This window comes from Boleophthalmus pectinirostris, unplaced genomic scaffold, assembly GCF_026225935.1.
Source record: "Boleophthalmus pectinirostris isolate CB_2022bp ecotype Guang Dong unplaced genomic scaffold, ASM2622593v1 HiC_scaffold_9, whole genome shotgun sequence".
NCBI classification, from domain to species: Eukaryota; Metazoa; Chordata; class Actinopteri; order Gobiiformes; family Gobiidae; genus Boleophthalmus; species Boleophthalmus pectinirostris.
In genome coordinates, this window is record NW_026571541.1 from 34031423 (window position 1) to 34046431 (window position 15009).

Sequence of the window (15009 nt, forward strand, 5' to 3'; positions counted from 1 at the left end):
TGTTTGTTTTTTTGTTTTTTTTGGCGCGATGAGGCGTCTCAGGATTACAGCTCGTTAACACCGAGCAGAGACACGAGAGAAACGCGAGAGAGACAAGAGGCGCTCTCGTCTCACGTCCTCCAACGACAACAAAACAAAACAACAGAGAGAGAGAGAGAGGGATACGAAGAGACGAAGAAAGAGAGAGAGATGGAGAGAGAGAAAAGGAGAGAGAGAGAAAGAGGGAGAGACAGAGAGAGAGGGGAGAGACAAGAACCTCTCGTCTCAAATCCTCAGGTCCGAACACAAACACAACAAAGAGAGGGATAGAGAGGAATACAAAACAAATAAAGAGAAGAGAGGAGGAGAAAAGGGGAAAGAGAGAGAGAGAGAGAGAGAGAGAGAGAGGAAAGAGGGAGGAGGAATGGAGAGAAAGGGGAAGAGAGGGAGAGAAAGAGATGTGTGTGAGAGAAGAAAGTATTTTCTTGTTCTTTTTACTTCACTTTGTACTGGTGGTTTTAAAGCAAATGCAGTGGATGGGTTTTTATTTTGAAAATGCTTTAGTTGAGTGTTTTATTTTGGAAGGGCTTTAGTTGAGTGTTTTATTTTGGAAGTGCTTTCATTGAGTCTTTTATTTTGAAAGTGCTTTAGTTGAGTGTTTTATTTTGGAAGGGCTTTAGTTGAGTGTTTTATTTTGGAAGGGCTTTCATGGAGTCTTTTATTTTGAAAGTGCTTTAGTTGAGTGTTTTATTTTGAAAGTGCTTTAGTTGAGTGTTTTATTTTGGAAGCGCTTTCATTGAGTCTTTTATTTTGAAAGTGCTTTAGTTGAGTGTTTTATTTTGGAAGGGCTTTCATTGAGTCTTTTATTTTGAAAGTGTTTTAGTTGAGTTCTTAAGAAGTGCTTTATTTAAGATTTATTTTGAAACTCCTTCAGATGGGTCCTTTATTTTGAAAGTGCTTTACTTGAGTATTTAATTTTGAAAGTGATTTAAGTTGAGATTTTTTTTTATTTTGAAAATGCTTTAGTAGAGTATTTTATTTTGAAAGTGCTTTACGTTGAGTTTTTTTTTATTTTCAAAGTGCTTTAGTTGAGTGTTTTATTTTGAAAGTGCTTTAATTGAGTCTTTGGGAGTGCTTTAGTTGAGTCTTATTTTGAAACTCCTTAAGATGGGTCTTTTATTTTGAAAAAGCTTTAGAGTCTTTTATTTTGAGGTAGATCTTTTTTGAGGTAGATCTTTTATTGTGAAAGTCCTTTGGTTGAGTCTTTGGAAGTGCTTTAGTTGAGTCTTTTATTTTGAAGGTGCTTTCGTTGAGTCTTTTATTTTGAAAGGGCTTTAGTTGAATCTTTTATTTTGAAGGTGCTTTCGTTGAGTCTTTTATTTTAAAAGTGCTTTAGTTGAGTGTTTTATTTTGAAACTCCTTCAATTTTGTATTTTATTTTGAAAGTGCCTTAGTTGAACCTTTTATTTTGGAAGCGCTTTCACTGAGTCTTTTATTTTGAAACTCGTTAAGATGGGTCTTTTATTTTGAAAATGCTTTAGTTGAGCCATTTATTTCGAAAAAGCTTTACTTTTATTTTTGAAGGTGCTTTCGTTGGGTCTTTTATTTTGAAAGTGCTTTTGTTGAGTCTTTAAACATTTGAACATTTGAACATTTGAACATTTGAACATTTTCAGAGTCTCACAGGTGTTTGACGACACAGACACAGGAGGCTGATTGCTTTTACTCTCCTCCTCCCTCTCTCTTTTCTTTCTTCTCTCTTCAGGCTGCACCACCCGCTCCATCTTTTCTCTTCCTCCTTCTCCATCTCTTCTCCTCTGTCTCCGTCCCTCTCTCCTTTCTTTCTTTTCCTCTGTCTTTTCCATCTGTTATTCCTTCCTCCAGCCTCCTCTCTCTCTCCATCAGTCCCTCCACACTTTCTCTCTTTTTTTCACTCTAATATTCTCATCTCTCTCGCTCTCTTTCTCCCTCCTCTCTCTTTTTTTCTCTCTTTATGGTTGGAATTCAGTGTAAAATGTTTCTGACGGACACAATAAAGGTCTGTTCAAAATCAAAGATCTCTCTCTCTCTATTTCCTCCATCTTTCCCTTCCTCTCTCTCTCTCTCTTTCCCTCTCTGTCTCTCCCTCCTTTCTTTCTCTCCCCCTCTCTCTCTGTTTCTCCCTCCTTCTCGCCTTTCCTCTCCCCCCTCTCTCTTTCCTTCTTCCTTTCTCCCTTCTCGCTTTCCCTCCCCATCTCTCTCCTCCTTTCCTCCATCCTTCTCCTACTTCCCTCCTTTTCTCCTACTCTCTGTCCCTTTCTCCTCTCCCCGTCACTTCCTCCCTTTCTCTCTCTTCCTCTCTGTCTCTCTCCATCCTTCCCTCTCTCAATCACTGTCCCGTTTCCTCTGCTTCTCTCCCTCCTTCTCTCCTCCCTCTCTCCTTTCCTCCCTCCCTCTCTCTCCCCGTCTCCTTCTCTCCTCCTTCACTCCCTATGTCTCTCTCCTTCCCTCTCCTTCTCTCTCTCTCTCTCTCCAGAGACCAGAGACGATCAAGGGACTGGACAAAAGTCATGTGCCACTGTCAAAATTTCAAAACTTTTCCATGACTTTTTCATGACCTAAAGTGAATTTTCCATGACTTTACAGCACCTACATGTGTAGAACTGATCAGACTTTTAGGACTAAATATAAAATGTTAACTCTTTCCACTCACCTTATGACAGGGGTGATCAATACGTCGATCACAATCTACCAGTCGATCACCAAGGTCGTGTGGGTAGATCGCCGTGTCTCGTCTCGGACTCGCGTTTGGACTCGGTCTTGTCTCTCACTCGAGGTCCGACACTCAACAAGTGTGATCATATTTCATTCCGGCCGCTGCTGTTGGTAATAAACTTGTAGCGGGTGCAGGAGCGTGTGGGGCGTCTCAGTGCAGCCTGTGCGCTCATTTGAAACCCGCGGAGACTCTACGGCGCATCACAAACACACACGCTCCCTATGCACGGCTCGTCTGCGACAGCGTGTGCCCTCGTGTACCAGCGTGCATCACAGGGCAGGTTCAACTTCCTAAACATCCTACCTGTCCACCTGCCTCACGTCAGCACGCCGCCCCTCGCCTTTTCACGCTCTCGCTCCTTCCTGCGTACAGCGAACACAAGCCCCTCCCACAGTGCGGCTGATTAGAAGAGCAAGACCAAACGTGAAGCAAAAACCAGTCTAAATTTGTGTTCCAGTGTTGGCACAAAGCAGGTCTACAGCATAGAGCGGATCTACAGAACAGACCTACTGCCACATTTGGCTGAAGTTTGTCTAACAAAAGTGACAAATGCATCTGTGTTTGTCACGATGTGCGTTTGGTTTGGTAAACGTGCAGAGGCTGGTAAATATCACTGCAAAACCAGAAAAGAATGTAACTCCAGTTTGGAACTTTAAAAAACAGGTTTAAAAATCTTCCTTCACTTTTTTCACAGTTTTGTGTAAAGTGCCAGAGGAAGTTCTCTTAAAGAAGAGGTTCTCAAACTGTGGGTGAGGGTCCAGAAAAGGGGCACAGAGTGTTTCAGTGCAGTTTGTTTGGTTTTGTATTAGGTAGATCTTTATGACTTGGTCATTTTGGAAGTAGCTCACATGATGAAAAAGTGTGAGTCAGCCACTGGTTTATGGTTTGGGATTATAGTTTTTGAACATTCAAAATCTTGTCAGTGCATTTATTTTCATCTCTTTTAAATAAAAGGTGCAGATGTTCAGAAATAATCAGAATAGCCTCATGAGAACTTAACAGAACGCTGGAGTTGTGTGAAAGAGATACTAAAATTCCATGACTTTTCCAAAACTTTCATTGAATTTACAAAATTTACAAATTGTCATTTTCAATATCCATGACTTTTCCAGGATTTCCATGACTGTGGGAATCCTGCATGTTTACAGGAGAGCTTTAATTCTGAATAAACATAATTTAATTTTGAATAAACATTAATTCTAATTTTAAAAAGACCATGTAAACACTTAATTCTGAAGTAAGTTGGAGGTTTAATTTATTCCTGGATCATGTAAACGTTTATTCTTCTTAAAAATAATCCCGGTCGTTCAGTTCATGTTCGTTGTGTCGTCCTTCGATCGGCTCCACCAGTCGTGTCTTGGGACTTTCCTCCACGTCTCTTTGGATTTGTGAGCGGGATGTGGGCTGAGGTGGAGCAGCCTCACGCTCACTTTGTCTTCTTCCTCCTTCTCCTCCTCGGCCGACGGACGTAAAGACGACGACGAGACAATTTTTGATCATCGGAACGACCGCGGGAAAAGTTCGGATCGCGTTTGCGTCCGTGGAGTAACGACAAACCGAGATGACAGAAGCTAAAGTGTTTGTGTTTTCTTCCGGTCGACGTAAATTCGTTCGCGTCTCTGTCCAATCAGAACCCTCGAGCGCGTAAACCTCAGAAAAAGCTCTCCTCGTCTCGATTCCGTGGGCCGTGAGTTTGATCCTGGTTGTGAATCCCGGTCACGTCTGCTTTGGTCTTGTGTACGCGGTGTTTTCAGATGCAGGTCTGAGCAGATCAAATGTGGAGGATTCTGTGTGATCTGAGCCTCTGTTTGTCCTGGTTTAAACACAGTCAGACTCAAAACTCTGACTCTCTCCTCTCCTCTGCTGCTGCCGTGGAAAAAAAAAACGAAAAAAAAAAAACCCAGCGAGTTACTTTAGATCAGTCTGCAATACAAATCAAACGACCGCACTGCAAAAAGCTCGGACAAAATGTGAGATAGAAACACTTGAATCTATCAGGAAATGATTTAAAAATAGAGAAATGATCTGTTCATGCAGCGAGATCCTTTCACCGGACGAGTTCAGTCGTAAAATAAACGACGATTAAAGTCGAGATTAAAATTAAACAAACTCAGAACGAGTGAGGTAGATGATAAATATGAAAACAAACTCTTCCTTTGGCCTCTCGTTTTTTCTCAATCCCCCATTCCTCCCTCTCACTCCTCTTTCTCTCTCTCTGTCTTCTCAGTCCTTCTCTCTCTCTCGGTCCTTCTCTCTCTCTCTTTCTAAATCCTTTTCTCTCCCTCTCGCTTCTAAATCCTTTTCTCTCTCTCTTCTCAATTTTTCTCTCTCTGTCTCTCTCTTCTCAATCCTTCTCTCTCTCTCTCTTCTCAATCCTTCTCTTCTCTCTCTCTTCTTCTCAATCCTTCTCTCTCTCTCTCTCTTCTCTCAATCTCTTCTCTTCTCTCTCTTCTCTCTTTCTTCTCAATCTCTCTCTTCTCTCTCTCTCTCTCTCTCTCTTCTCAATCTCTCTCTCTCTCTCTCTCTCTCTCTCTCAATCTCTTCTCTCTCTCTCTTTCTTCTCAATCCTTCTCTCTCTCTTTCTTCTTCAATCCTTCTCTCTCTCTTTCTTCTCAATCCTTCTCTCTCTCTTTCTTCTCAATCCTTCTCTCTCTCTTCTCTTCTCTCAATCTCCTTCTCTCCTCTCTTCTCTTTCTTCTCAATCCTTCTCTCTCTCTTTCTTCTCAATCTTCTCTCTCTTCTCTCTCTCTCTTCTTCTTTCTCTCTCTTCTCAATCTCTCTTCTTTCTTCTCAATCCTTCTCTCTCTCTTTCTTCTCAATCCTTTTCTCTCTCTCTCTTCTCAATTTTTCTCTCTCTGTCTCTCTTGTCTCAATCCTTCTCTCTCTCTTTCTTTCTTCTCAATCCTTTTCTCTCTCTCTTCTCAATCCTTCTCTCTCTCTTCTCAATCCTTGTCTTTCTCCCCCTCATGCTCTCCTCCCTCCATCTCTCTCTCTCTCTTTCTTCTCAATCCTTCTCTCTCTCTCTTCTCAGTCTTTCTCTCTCTCTTCTACTTCTCTCTCTTGCTTCTCAGCTCTTCTCTCTCTTCTCGGTCCTTCTATCTCTTCTCAATCCTTCTTTCTCTCTCTTTCTTCTAAATCCTCTTCTTTCTCTCTCTCTCTTCTCAATTTTTCTCTCTCTGTCTCTCTTTTCTCAATCTTTCTCTCTCTCTCTCTTCTCAATCCTTCTCTCTCTCTCTCTCTTTCTCTCTCTTCTCTTCTCTCTCTCTCTTCTCTCATTTCTCTCTCTCTCTCTGTCTTTCTTCTCAATCCTTCTCTCTCTCTTTCTTCTCAATCCCTTTCTCTCTCTCTTTCTTCTCAATCCTTCTCTCTCTCTCTCTCTCTCTCTCTCTCTCAATCCTTTTCTCTCTCTCTTCTCAATTTTTCTCTCTCTGTCTCTCTTTTCTCAATCTTTCTCTCCCTCTCTCTTCTCAATCCTTTCTCTCTCTCTTTCTTCTCAATCCTTCTCTCTCTCTCTCTCTCTTTTCTTCTCAATCCTTTCTCTCTCTCTTCTCAATCTCTTCTCTCTCTCTCTTCTCAATCCTTGTCTTTCTCCCCCTCATGCTCTCCTCCCTCCATCTCTCTCTCTCTCTTTCTTCTCAATCCTCTCTCTCTTCTCAGTCCTTCTCTCTCTCTCTCTCTTCTCGATCCTTCTTCTCTCTTTCTCTCACTTCTCAGTCCTTCTCTTTCTCTCTCCTCCCCTCCCTCTCCTCTCCTTCCCCGATCTCTCTCTCTCATCTCCTCTCCTCTCTCCTCACCCCTTCTCTCCACCCTCCTCTCCTTCCTCAATCTCCTCTCTCTCCCTCTCCTCTCCTCCCTCTCTTTCCTCTCCCCCCTCGCTCTCTCTCTCCTCTCCTAACCTTCTCCTCTCTCCTTCTCTCTCTCTTTCCTTCGTCTCTCTCCTCTCCTCCCTTCCTCCCCTCTCCTCCCTCGTTCTCTCTCTCCTGTGTTGAGATACAGTTTGTGTTTTTACGTCGTTTATATTTGAGTTAAACGGAGACTCTCTGCAGCTGCAGCAGATAAAAACTCTCTCTCTCTCTCTCTCTTTACACTTTTATCTGTCGTTAAAAATATACGATTATATTTAAAGATGCACTTTGCCTGGAATGTTCCGCAGTGAAGCATTAAACTCGTCTACACAAGGGTAAATACATCAGTGTATCTCAACAATAAAAACACGGAGATAAACAATCAGTTAAGAAGAGAGAGAACACGGAGAGGTGAGGGGAGAAAAGGAGGGATGGAAGGAGATAGAAAAAGAGAGAAGAAAAGATGAAGAAAGAAGGACAAGAGGAGAGAGATGAAGAGAGAGGAGAGCGAGGGGAAGGAGAGAAACAGAAAGAGAGGAGACGGGAATATAGAGAAAGAGAGGAGAGGGAGAGAGAGAGGAAGTGGAGAGAGGGAAACTAGGGAAACAGACGGGGAGAGAGAGAAAGAGAGAAGTGACAGAGACAGAGAGAGGAAGAAAGGGAGAGGAGAGAGACAGAAAGAGACAAAGAGAGAGAGAGAAAGTGGTGAGAAAAGAGGAGACAGAGGTAGAGAGAGGAAGAAAGAGGGAGAGGAGAGAAATAGAAAGGAGAGGGAGACAAAGTGGAGAGAGACAAAGAGAAACAGAAAGGAGAGAGAGAGAGAGAGAGAGAGAGAGAGAGAGAGAGAAAGGAGAGAGAGAGAAGCAGAGAAAGAGAAGGAGAGAGAGACAGAGGAGAGAGAGAGAGAGAGAGAGAGAGAGAGAGAGAGAGAGAGAGAAAGGAGAAAGAGAGAAACAGAAAGGAGAGAGAGAGAGAGAGAGAGAGAGAGAGACATAAAGGAGAGAGAGAGAGACACAAAGGAGAGAGAGAGAGAGACAGAAAGGAGAGGAGAGAGAGACAGACAGAGAGAGAGAGAGAGAGAGAGAGAGAGAGAGAGAGAGAGAGAGAAACTCTCTGTCCCTTTCTCCTCTCCCCGTCACTTCCTCCCTTTCTCTCTCTTCCTCTCTGTCTCTCTCCATCCTTCCCTCTCTCAATCTCTCTCCCGTTTCCTCTGCTTCTCTCCCTCCTTCTCTCCTCCCTCTCTCCTTTCCTCCCTCCCTCTCTCTCCCCGTCTCCTTCTCTCCTCCTTCACTCCCTATCTCTCTCTCCTTCCCTCTCCTTCTCTCTCTCTCTCTCTCCCTCTCTTTCTTGTTCTCTATTCCCTCCCCCTCTCCTTCTCTCTCCCCCCTCTCCAGAGACCAGAGACGATCAAGGGACTGGACAAACGTCATGTGCCACTGTCAAAATTTCAAAACTTTTCCATGACTTTTTCATGACCTAAAGTGAATTTTCCATGACTTTACAGCACCTACATGTGTAGAACTGATCAGACTTTTAGGACTAAATATAAAATGTTAACTCTTTCCACTCACCTTATGGCAGGGGTGATCAATACGTCGATCGCGATCTACCAGTCGATCGCCGAGGTCGTGTGGGTAGATCACCGTGTCTCGTCTCGGACTCGTGTTTGGACTCGGTCTTGTCTCTCACTCGAGCTCTGACACTCGACAAGTGTGATCATATTTCATTCCGGCCGCTGCTGTTGGTAATAAACTTGTAGCTCATTTGAAACCCTGGGCCCAGGTTTGACCCCTGAGGCTCCCACAGGTCAGGGCCATGTGACCTGAGACACAGTTTCCAATTTCAACAAAATACTTCCTGGAGGAGCTGCTCCTGCTTGTCTCCATGGAGATGTGATTGCGCTGCCTGGAACATCCCACAGTACGGCATTAAACGTGTCTGTATCAATGGAGACAAGCGAGCCAGACACACCAGGTCAGGTTACAGGTCAGGTCTGTGGAGACGCTCGCTTTTAGTACAGTTTTATGAAACTGAAGATATATTCCACAGTTGCCACATTTACATGAGCCTTAATTCCAAATAAAAATAATTTATCCATCCATCCATTTTCTTCCGCTTATCAACAAACTAAGCAGGGACTCCCAGACTTCCCTCACCCCAGACACTTCCTCCTGCTTCTCTGGGGGGATCCCAAGGCGTTTCCAGGCCACAGAGGCATAGTCCATAGTTTTCTATGGACTATGTCTTAGACATAATTTTTTTAAATTAAAATAAATGTTTAATAATAATTTTGCTTAAACACTGAAACAAGAACAAGCAGAATATAAAATAATAACAACATTTTAAATAAATAATGTCTCTGTAGTTTATCTGTAGCCGGTGGGCAGCTCTAAAACAGATTTGATATGATCTCATGGGCCAAATATAATTATATCGGGGGCTAAATTTGGCCCCCGGGCCTGAGTTTAACATGTCTGACATAAATAGAGGGATTTTGTTTTCATCTCAGCACTACTTTCTGTAGTTTTATACTTTTCTTTTCAACTTTGGGAACCCGTGAAATTAACAATGACAATTGATGCTCTTCTTTACTGTTGGCAGGAATCAGATTCAAAAACTGTGTTAGTGCTGTTTTAGTCCTGGTTTAGACCTGATGTAGACCTGGTTGTATTTGATATACGATATTTTAAATTATTCATTCTTATTATTATTTATGCTGCTGTTGACCTGGACCTGAGTGCAGTGTTTTGTTTCTGTGTATTTTTATACTGAAATGACAAATAAATCTGATTCTGTTTTAATTTTAGTTTAGTCCTGGTTTAGATCAGATTGGTAAAAAATGTGGATATCGAGGACATTTCTTGTATAAAACTGAGACAAATCAGTGGTTTTGTATAAATCTGCTGGGACAGAAGACACAGGCTCAAAACTGGGACTGATACAAGTTTTATCGATTAGTGTTTGAGTTTCTGCACTTTTGACAACGCGAGTCAATGTATGAGACGTTAATATTCTCTGTTACAAAGACAGATTTTGTGTAAACAGTGCTTTCTGCTATAGCACATAAATTTTGGAAATACCTTTTGCTAAATTGTCCTGAAAATCGCTCCTGGCAGTGCAGAGTTGTTGTGTTGGCATGTTCCTGGTGCAGATTTGGCGTGGCGAGCCGTAGATTTAGCGCTGTTAGCTTCTGTTTTGGCCTGGTTGTGTTGTGCGGCGCGGCGCTCCGGGTTGGACGGCGCGGCGATCCGTCATTAACTGTGTGGAAATGAGTTTGGCACGGCGTCTCCGAGCCCGGCCAGAGCGGATAGAGTCTGCAGCGGCGAGGGCCCGTCCAAACTGTATTCAACCAGGAAACAATACAGAGCAGCGGTGACGGCGGGTTTGTGTTTTTGGCCTGTAGGGGGCGGAGCTGGAAGTGAGTCAAGCTACGAAAATGCACTAGTATTGTGACAAAGAGAAGGAGAAGGGAGATACATGTCCAGTTATTGTGGTATGTTGGCGTGGTTAAAGGAGACGTTAAACAGAATGGACTTTTTAGAGCTTTTTACCCTGTTGTAGTTGTTTGTCTTACTGATAGAGACACGCACAACCAACAAAAACAAAACAAAAATAGTGCAAAAAAAAAGAAAAGAAAGAAAGAAAGAGATCCGCACTGCAATTCTTTAAAGCTCCCGATTTTTTTTTTTTTCAATGACACCGCCATCTGAAAGTCCTGGATCGATGCGCAAACAGTTGCTGAAACGGGCGGGTTTTAACGTTCTGGAGTTTTACAGGCGAGTAGTGATTATGTACGGGCGGGGCAGGTGAATCAAAATCAGAAAAATACTAGATGCTTCGTCGCCCTGGAAACAAGTGCCGTTTCCCGGACTTTTCCCAGAACGGTGGACCAGTATTTATGACATAAAAACATCAGCGGAGGTGATTGGCTCAATCCCTGCACTCCTAGTTCAGTCTTGGTTTAGTCCTAGTTTAGTCCTAGTTTTAGTTCTGTTTTAGACCTGGTTTACTCCTGGTTTAGTCCCAGTTTCGACCTGGTTAAGTCCTGGTTTAAAACTGGTTTAGACCTGGTTTAGTCCTAGTTTTCGTTCTGGTTTAGACCTGGTTTAGTCTTGGTTTAGTCCTAATTTTAGACCTGTCTTAGACCTGGTTTAGACCTGGTTTAGTCCTAGTTTTAGTTCTGGTTTAGACCTGGTTTTGACCTGGTTTAGTCTTGGTTTAGACCTGGTTTCGACCTCATTTATACCTTGTTTAGTCCTAGTTTTAGTTTTAGTTTAGTCCTGGTTTAGGAGCGACGGTCCATGCGGCGTATGGGAGGGGAAATTCACACTTTCACGGCCCGATACCAAACGATCCACGGCCTGGTACTGGTCCCTGGTCCGGGGGTTGGGGACCCTTCTCTTAGATTATAAGTATAGAGTAAAAACAAGCACAGTAGGTGTTCGTTTAATGGATTTGTGACACTCATTCTCCCACAATTTTCCACAAATATACAAAAGCGTGATTGAAAACAATACTCTGCAACTTCACAAACCTGATGCGATGTGCGGAAGTTTCTTTATTCCAAACTTGGATTAAAAAAAACATTTCTCTGTCTCTTTTTGCAGTGTCCACCTCTGAGGACGTCCCACAGGAGGGCGGGGCCAGTCTGTACCCCCCGACGCGGGAGCCGATCAGACGAGGCGCAGAGGTGACCACGATCCCGCCCCTGAACCTCCCGAATCGGCACACGCTCCACGGCGGCCCGCCTCAGCTCCGCCGCGCTCCGGCCCGACCGTACACCCACAGCGAGGCCCCCACGGCGCCACCGGAGGGCAGCAGCGCGACGCCGAACCACAACGGAGACGGTTTATCTACGAACGGAGAGAGAGAAGAGAGACCGGACTTTAAACCGATCGGAGATGAGGAAACCACGACTACAACCATCACCACGACTACGGTTATTACTACTATGCAGAGCCCAGGTGAGACACGCACACGATGGAAGTGAAATCTGCAAAGTGTCCAGGACTGGTCCACAACAGTGTTTCTCAAACTGTGGTACGTGAGCTCCTACAGGTGCTACCAAATCTTTTCTTTGGTGTGAAGAGTCTTAGGCTGCGTTCAGACTGCAGCCTGAAGTGACCCAAATCTGATTTTTTGGCCTGTAAGGAAACAGCGACGCCCAATCCAAAGATGGAACCTCACAGTTTGAACATGGATATTCAAATGTTTGGTCTCCTCCTTTGACCACTGCACAATCTTCTTATCATTTGAACGAGCTGTTTTTATCAATGCTTTATAATTTATACAAATGAGCCACTTGGTTTTAAGTTTTGTTTCTGTAAAACATAAACAAATGTGTGCCTGAAGCCAAAATGCTGCCAAATGTAGAAGCACTAGTATGTTTTTTTTTGGGGACCAACTCGCTTGTGGCTGGACTTGCCGTCTTGTCTTGGTCTCCCTTATGATCGTCATGTGACAACGAAACAAAACTAATAAAACGTCGTCTCTCCACACAGTTAAAGAAACATTATAGACAATATCAGTTTTATATTAGGTCCTTACGCGCTGCAGATTTTTTTAATGACGGTAATGAAACTGATACCTTTGCTACTTTTTGATACGGCGGGATACCATACTGCTACCTACTACTGACGTCTACTTTGTCATCACGGTTCGCTTGGCAAAAACAAGTTTTACTTTTCGGTTCCTGAATGATCAGATTTTCAGCTTGAACACGTCAGTCGGTTCGAGATTAGGTGCGGGAACTGGCACCGGTGCGGTTCTCTGTCGGCCTGAAAACTCTATAAAGCTGCGTTCAGACTGCAGCCTGAAGTGACCCAAATCCGATTTTTTGGTCTCTATGTTCCTGTATCTGATCTTTTAATGTCAGTCTGAACCAACACAGATCCTGTTTTTTCAAATGTGACCCAGGACACTTGGATATGTGCTCCTGAAACTGATACATATCTGATCTTTAACATGTGACTTCAGTCTGAACGGCCAAAGTGCATTCATCCACCTACACGTTATCAACAAGACACAAACGTCACTATTCTGCACTGAAGTAGGTGAAAATTGTTAATGAACTCTGTGTCACTGAAGTGAAGCACATCACCACTCACCACTCTTGGCTCCGTCTCCACATCCACACGTTCCTTTCAACGGACGTCGCTGCCGCTGTCCCACAAAACACCACGACCAAAAACCTCGTCCTTCTCCTTCTCAATCTCCTCCTTAAAACAAGTAAGTTGTTCATGTTCTGGCTCCGGTACGAGAGGAACTTTAAAATCTCCAGGTGCTCGATGCTGCGTCCATGTTTGGACAACTTCCGTAAACACAGAGACGCTCGCTGCGGTTGACGTCGTCGTGTCTCCAGTGTCACATGTGGGACACTTTCGGGCCGTTTACTGGAGTCACATACAAGTCACATTTAATTGGAAATGTGAACGACCTCGAAAAAACATCGGATTTCACAAAAAAATCGGAATTGAGCGTCAAGCCCTGCAGTCTGAACGTAGCCATAAGTGAACTCCCAGCCAATCCACAGACTAACTCATGGTGAGGTAGGACCAGAGATCTAAACCAGGACTAAACCAGGACTAAACCAGGACTAAACCAGGACCACAGGTGAGGGGAGGAACGCAGACTGACGGTAAATCGGGAGCTTTGCCTTTTCGTCTCAGCTCCTTCTTCACCTCAACGGTCTGATACAGCGACTGTCCACCTGTCAATCTCACGCTCCATCCTCCTCTCAGTCTGAACAAAACCCCGACACACTTGAACTCCTCCACACGAGGCAGGAACCCTCCACCTCTCCACCACCTGCAGAGGGCAAAGAGCTCTCTCTCTCTCTCTCTCTCTCTCTCTCTTTCATCCTCTCTTTCTCCATCTCTCTCCTTCTCCTCTCCTCTAACATGACGTCTATTTGCATCTGCCTCTTTTCTCTTTCTTTCATCATCCTCTCTCTCTCTTCTCTCTTTCATTCTCCCTCTTATAAGTTTCTCTCTCATCTCCTCCGTCCCTCTCCTCCCTCGCTCCTTCACTCCTCCGTTAATATGCCGTGTATTTGCGTTTCTCACGATCCGGACGCCGAGGGGCTCCAATAAATCAAAAACAACATCTCTGCATCGCTGCGCCTTAATCAAGAGCTGCGACCACGGCAACAGGGGGAAAAGACGAGAGGAGAGGAAAAGAGAGAGGGATGGAGAGAGGGAGGGAGGAGAGAGAGAGACGGCAACAGGGGGAAAGACGAGAGGAGAGGAAAAGAGAGAGAGGGATGGAGAGAGGGAGGGAGGAGAGAGAGAGACAGGGCAACAGGGGAAAAGACGAGAGGAGAGGAAAAGAGAGAGGGGAAAAGAGAGAGGGATGAGAGAAAGAGGGAGGAGAGAGAGACACAGGGCAACAGGGGGAAAAGACAAGGAGAGGAAAAGACAGAGAGATGGAGGAGAGAGGGATGAGAGGGAGGGAGGGAGGAGAGAGAGACAGGGCAACAGGGGGAAAAGACAGAGAGGAGAGGAAAAGAGAGAGGGGAAAAGAGAGAGGGAGGGAGGAGAGAGGGAGAGAGACAGCAACAGGGGAAAGACGAGAGGAAAAGAGGAGAGGGATGGAGAGAGAGAGAGAGAGAGACAGGGCAACAGAGGAAAGAGGTGAGGAAAAGAGAGGAGGAGAGAGGGAGGAAAAAAGAGAGAGAGAGCGACGGCAACAGGGAAAAGAGTGGAGAGGAAAAGAGAAGGAGGAGGAGAGAGAAAGACACAGCAACAGGGGAAAGAGATGGAGGAAAAGAGAGAGCGAGGAGGAGAGAGAGAGGAGAGAGGGAGAGATGGCAATGGGGGAAAAAGACGAGAGGAAAAGAGAGGGAGTGGAGAGAGAGAGGAACGGCGAAAAGAGAGGAGAGGAGGAGAGAGAGAGAGAGACAGTAACAGAGGAAAAGAGAGGAGAGGAGAATAAGAGAGAGAGAGACACAGTAACAGGGGAAAGAGAGGAGAGAGAGAGTCTGAGAGGGAGGAGAGGAAAAGAGACCTAGGAAAGAGGGAAGAAAGGAAGAGACAGAGGAGAGAGGGAGAAGAGCGGGAGAGGTGTCAGTGAGGAAAAGAGAGGGAGGACAGCGAGAGAGAGAGAGCCGGAGAGGGAGGAGAGGAAAAGAGACGGAGGAGAGAGGGAGAGAGAGACAGTAACAGGGGAAAGAGAGAGGGAGGAGAGAGGGAGAAGAGGAAAGAGGCAGAGAGAAAGAGAGAGGGAGGAGTGGAAGAGGCAGAGAGAGAGAAAGAGAGAGAGGGAGGAGTGGAAGAGGCAGAGAGAGAGAGAAAGAGAGAGGGAGGAGTGGAAGAGGCAGAGAGAGAGAAGAGAGAGAGGGAGGAGTGGAAGAGGCAGAGAGAGAGAAAGAGAGAAGGGAGGAGTGGAAGAGGCAGAGAGAGAAAAGAGAGAGAGAGGGAGGAGTGGAAGAGG

The 15009-nt window shown here is 44.7% G+C and overlaps 1 protein-coding gene across 1 annotated transcript in view; it reads left to right on the forward strand.

The window, feature by feature from the left end:
• The first annotated feature begins 10880 nt into the window (after window positions 1-10880).
• The window catches only part of LOC110174574 (seizure protein 6 homolog), a 258856-nt gene continuing 254727 nt past the window's right edge, over window positions 10881-15009 (forward strand). Inside the window, exons 1-2 of the mRNA XM_055166715.1 lie at window positions 10881-10956; window positions 11187-11543. Of these exons, the coding sequence (XP_055022690.1) occupies window positions 10881-10956; window positions 11187-11543 (433 nt within the window). The remainder of the gene's footprint in view (window positions 10957-11186; window positions 11544-15009) is intronic.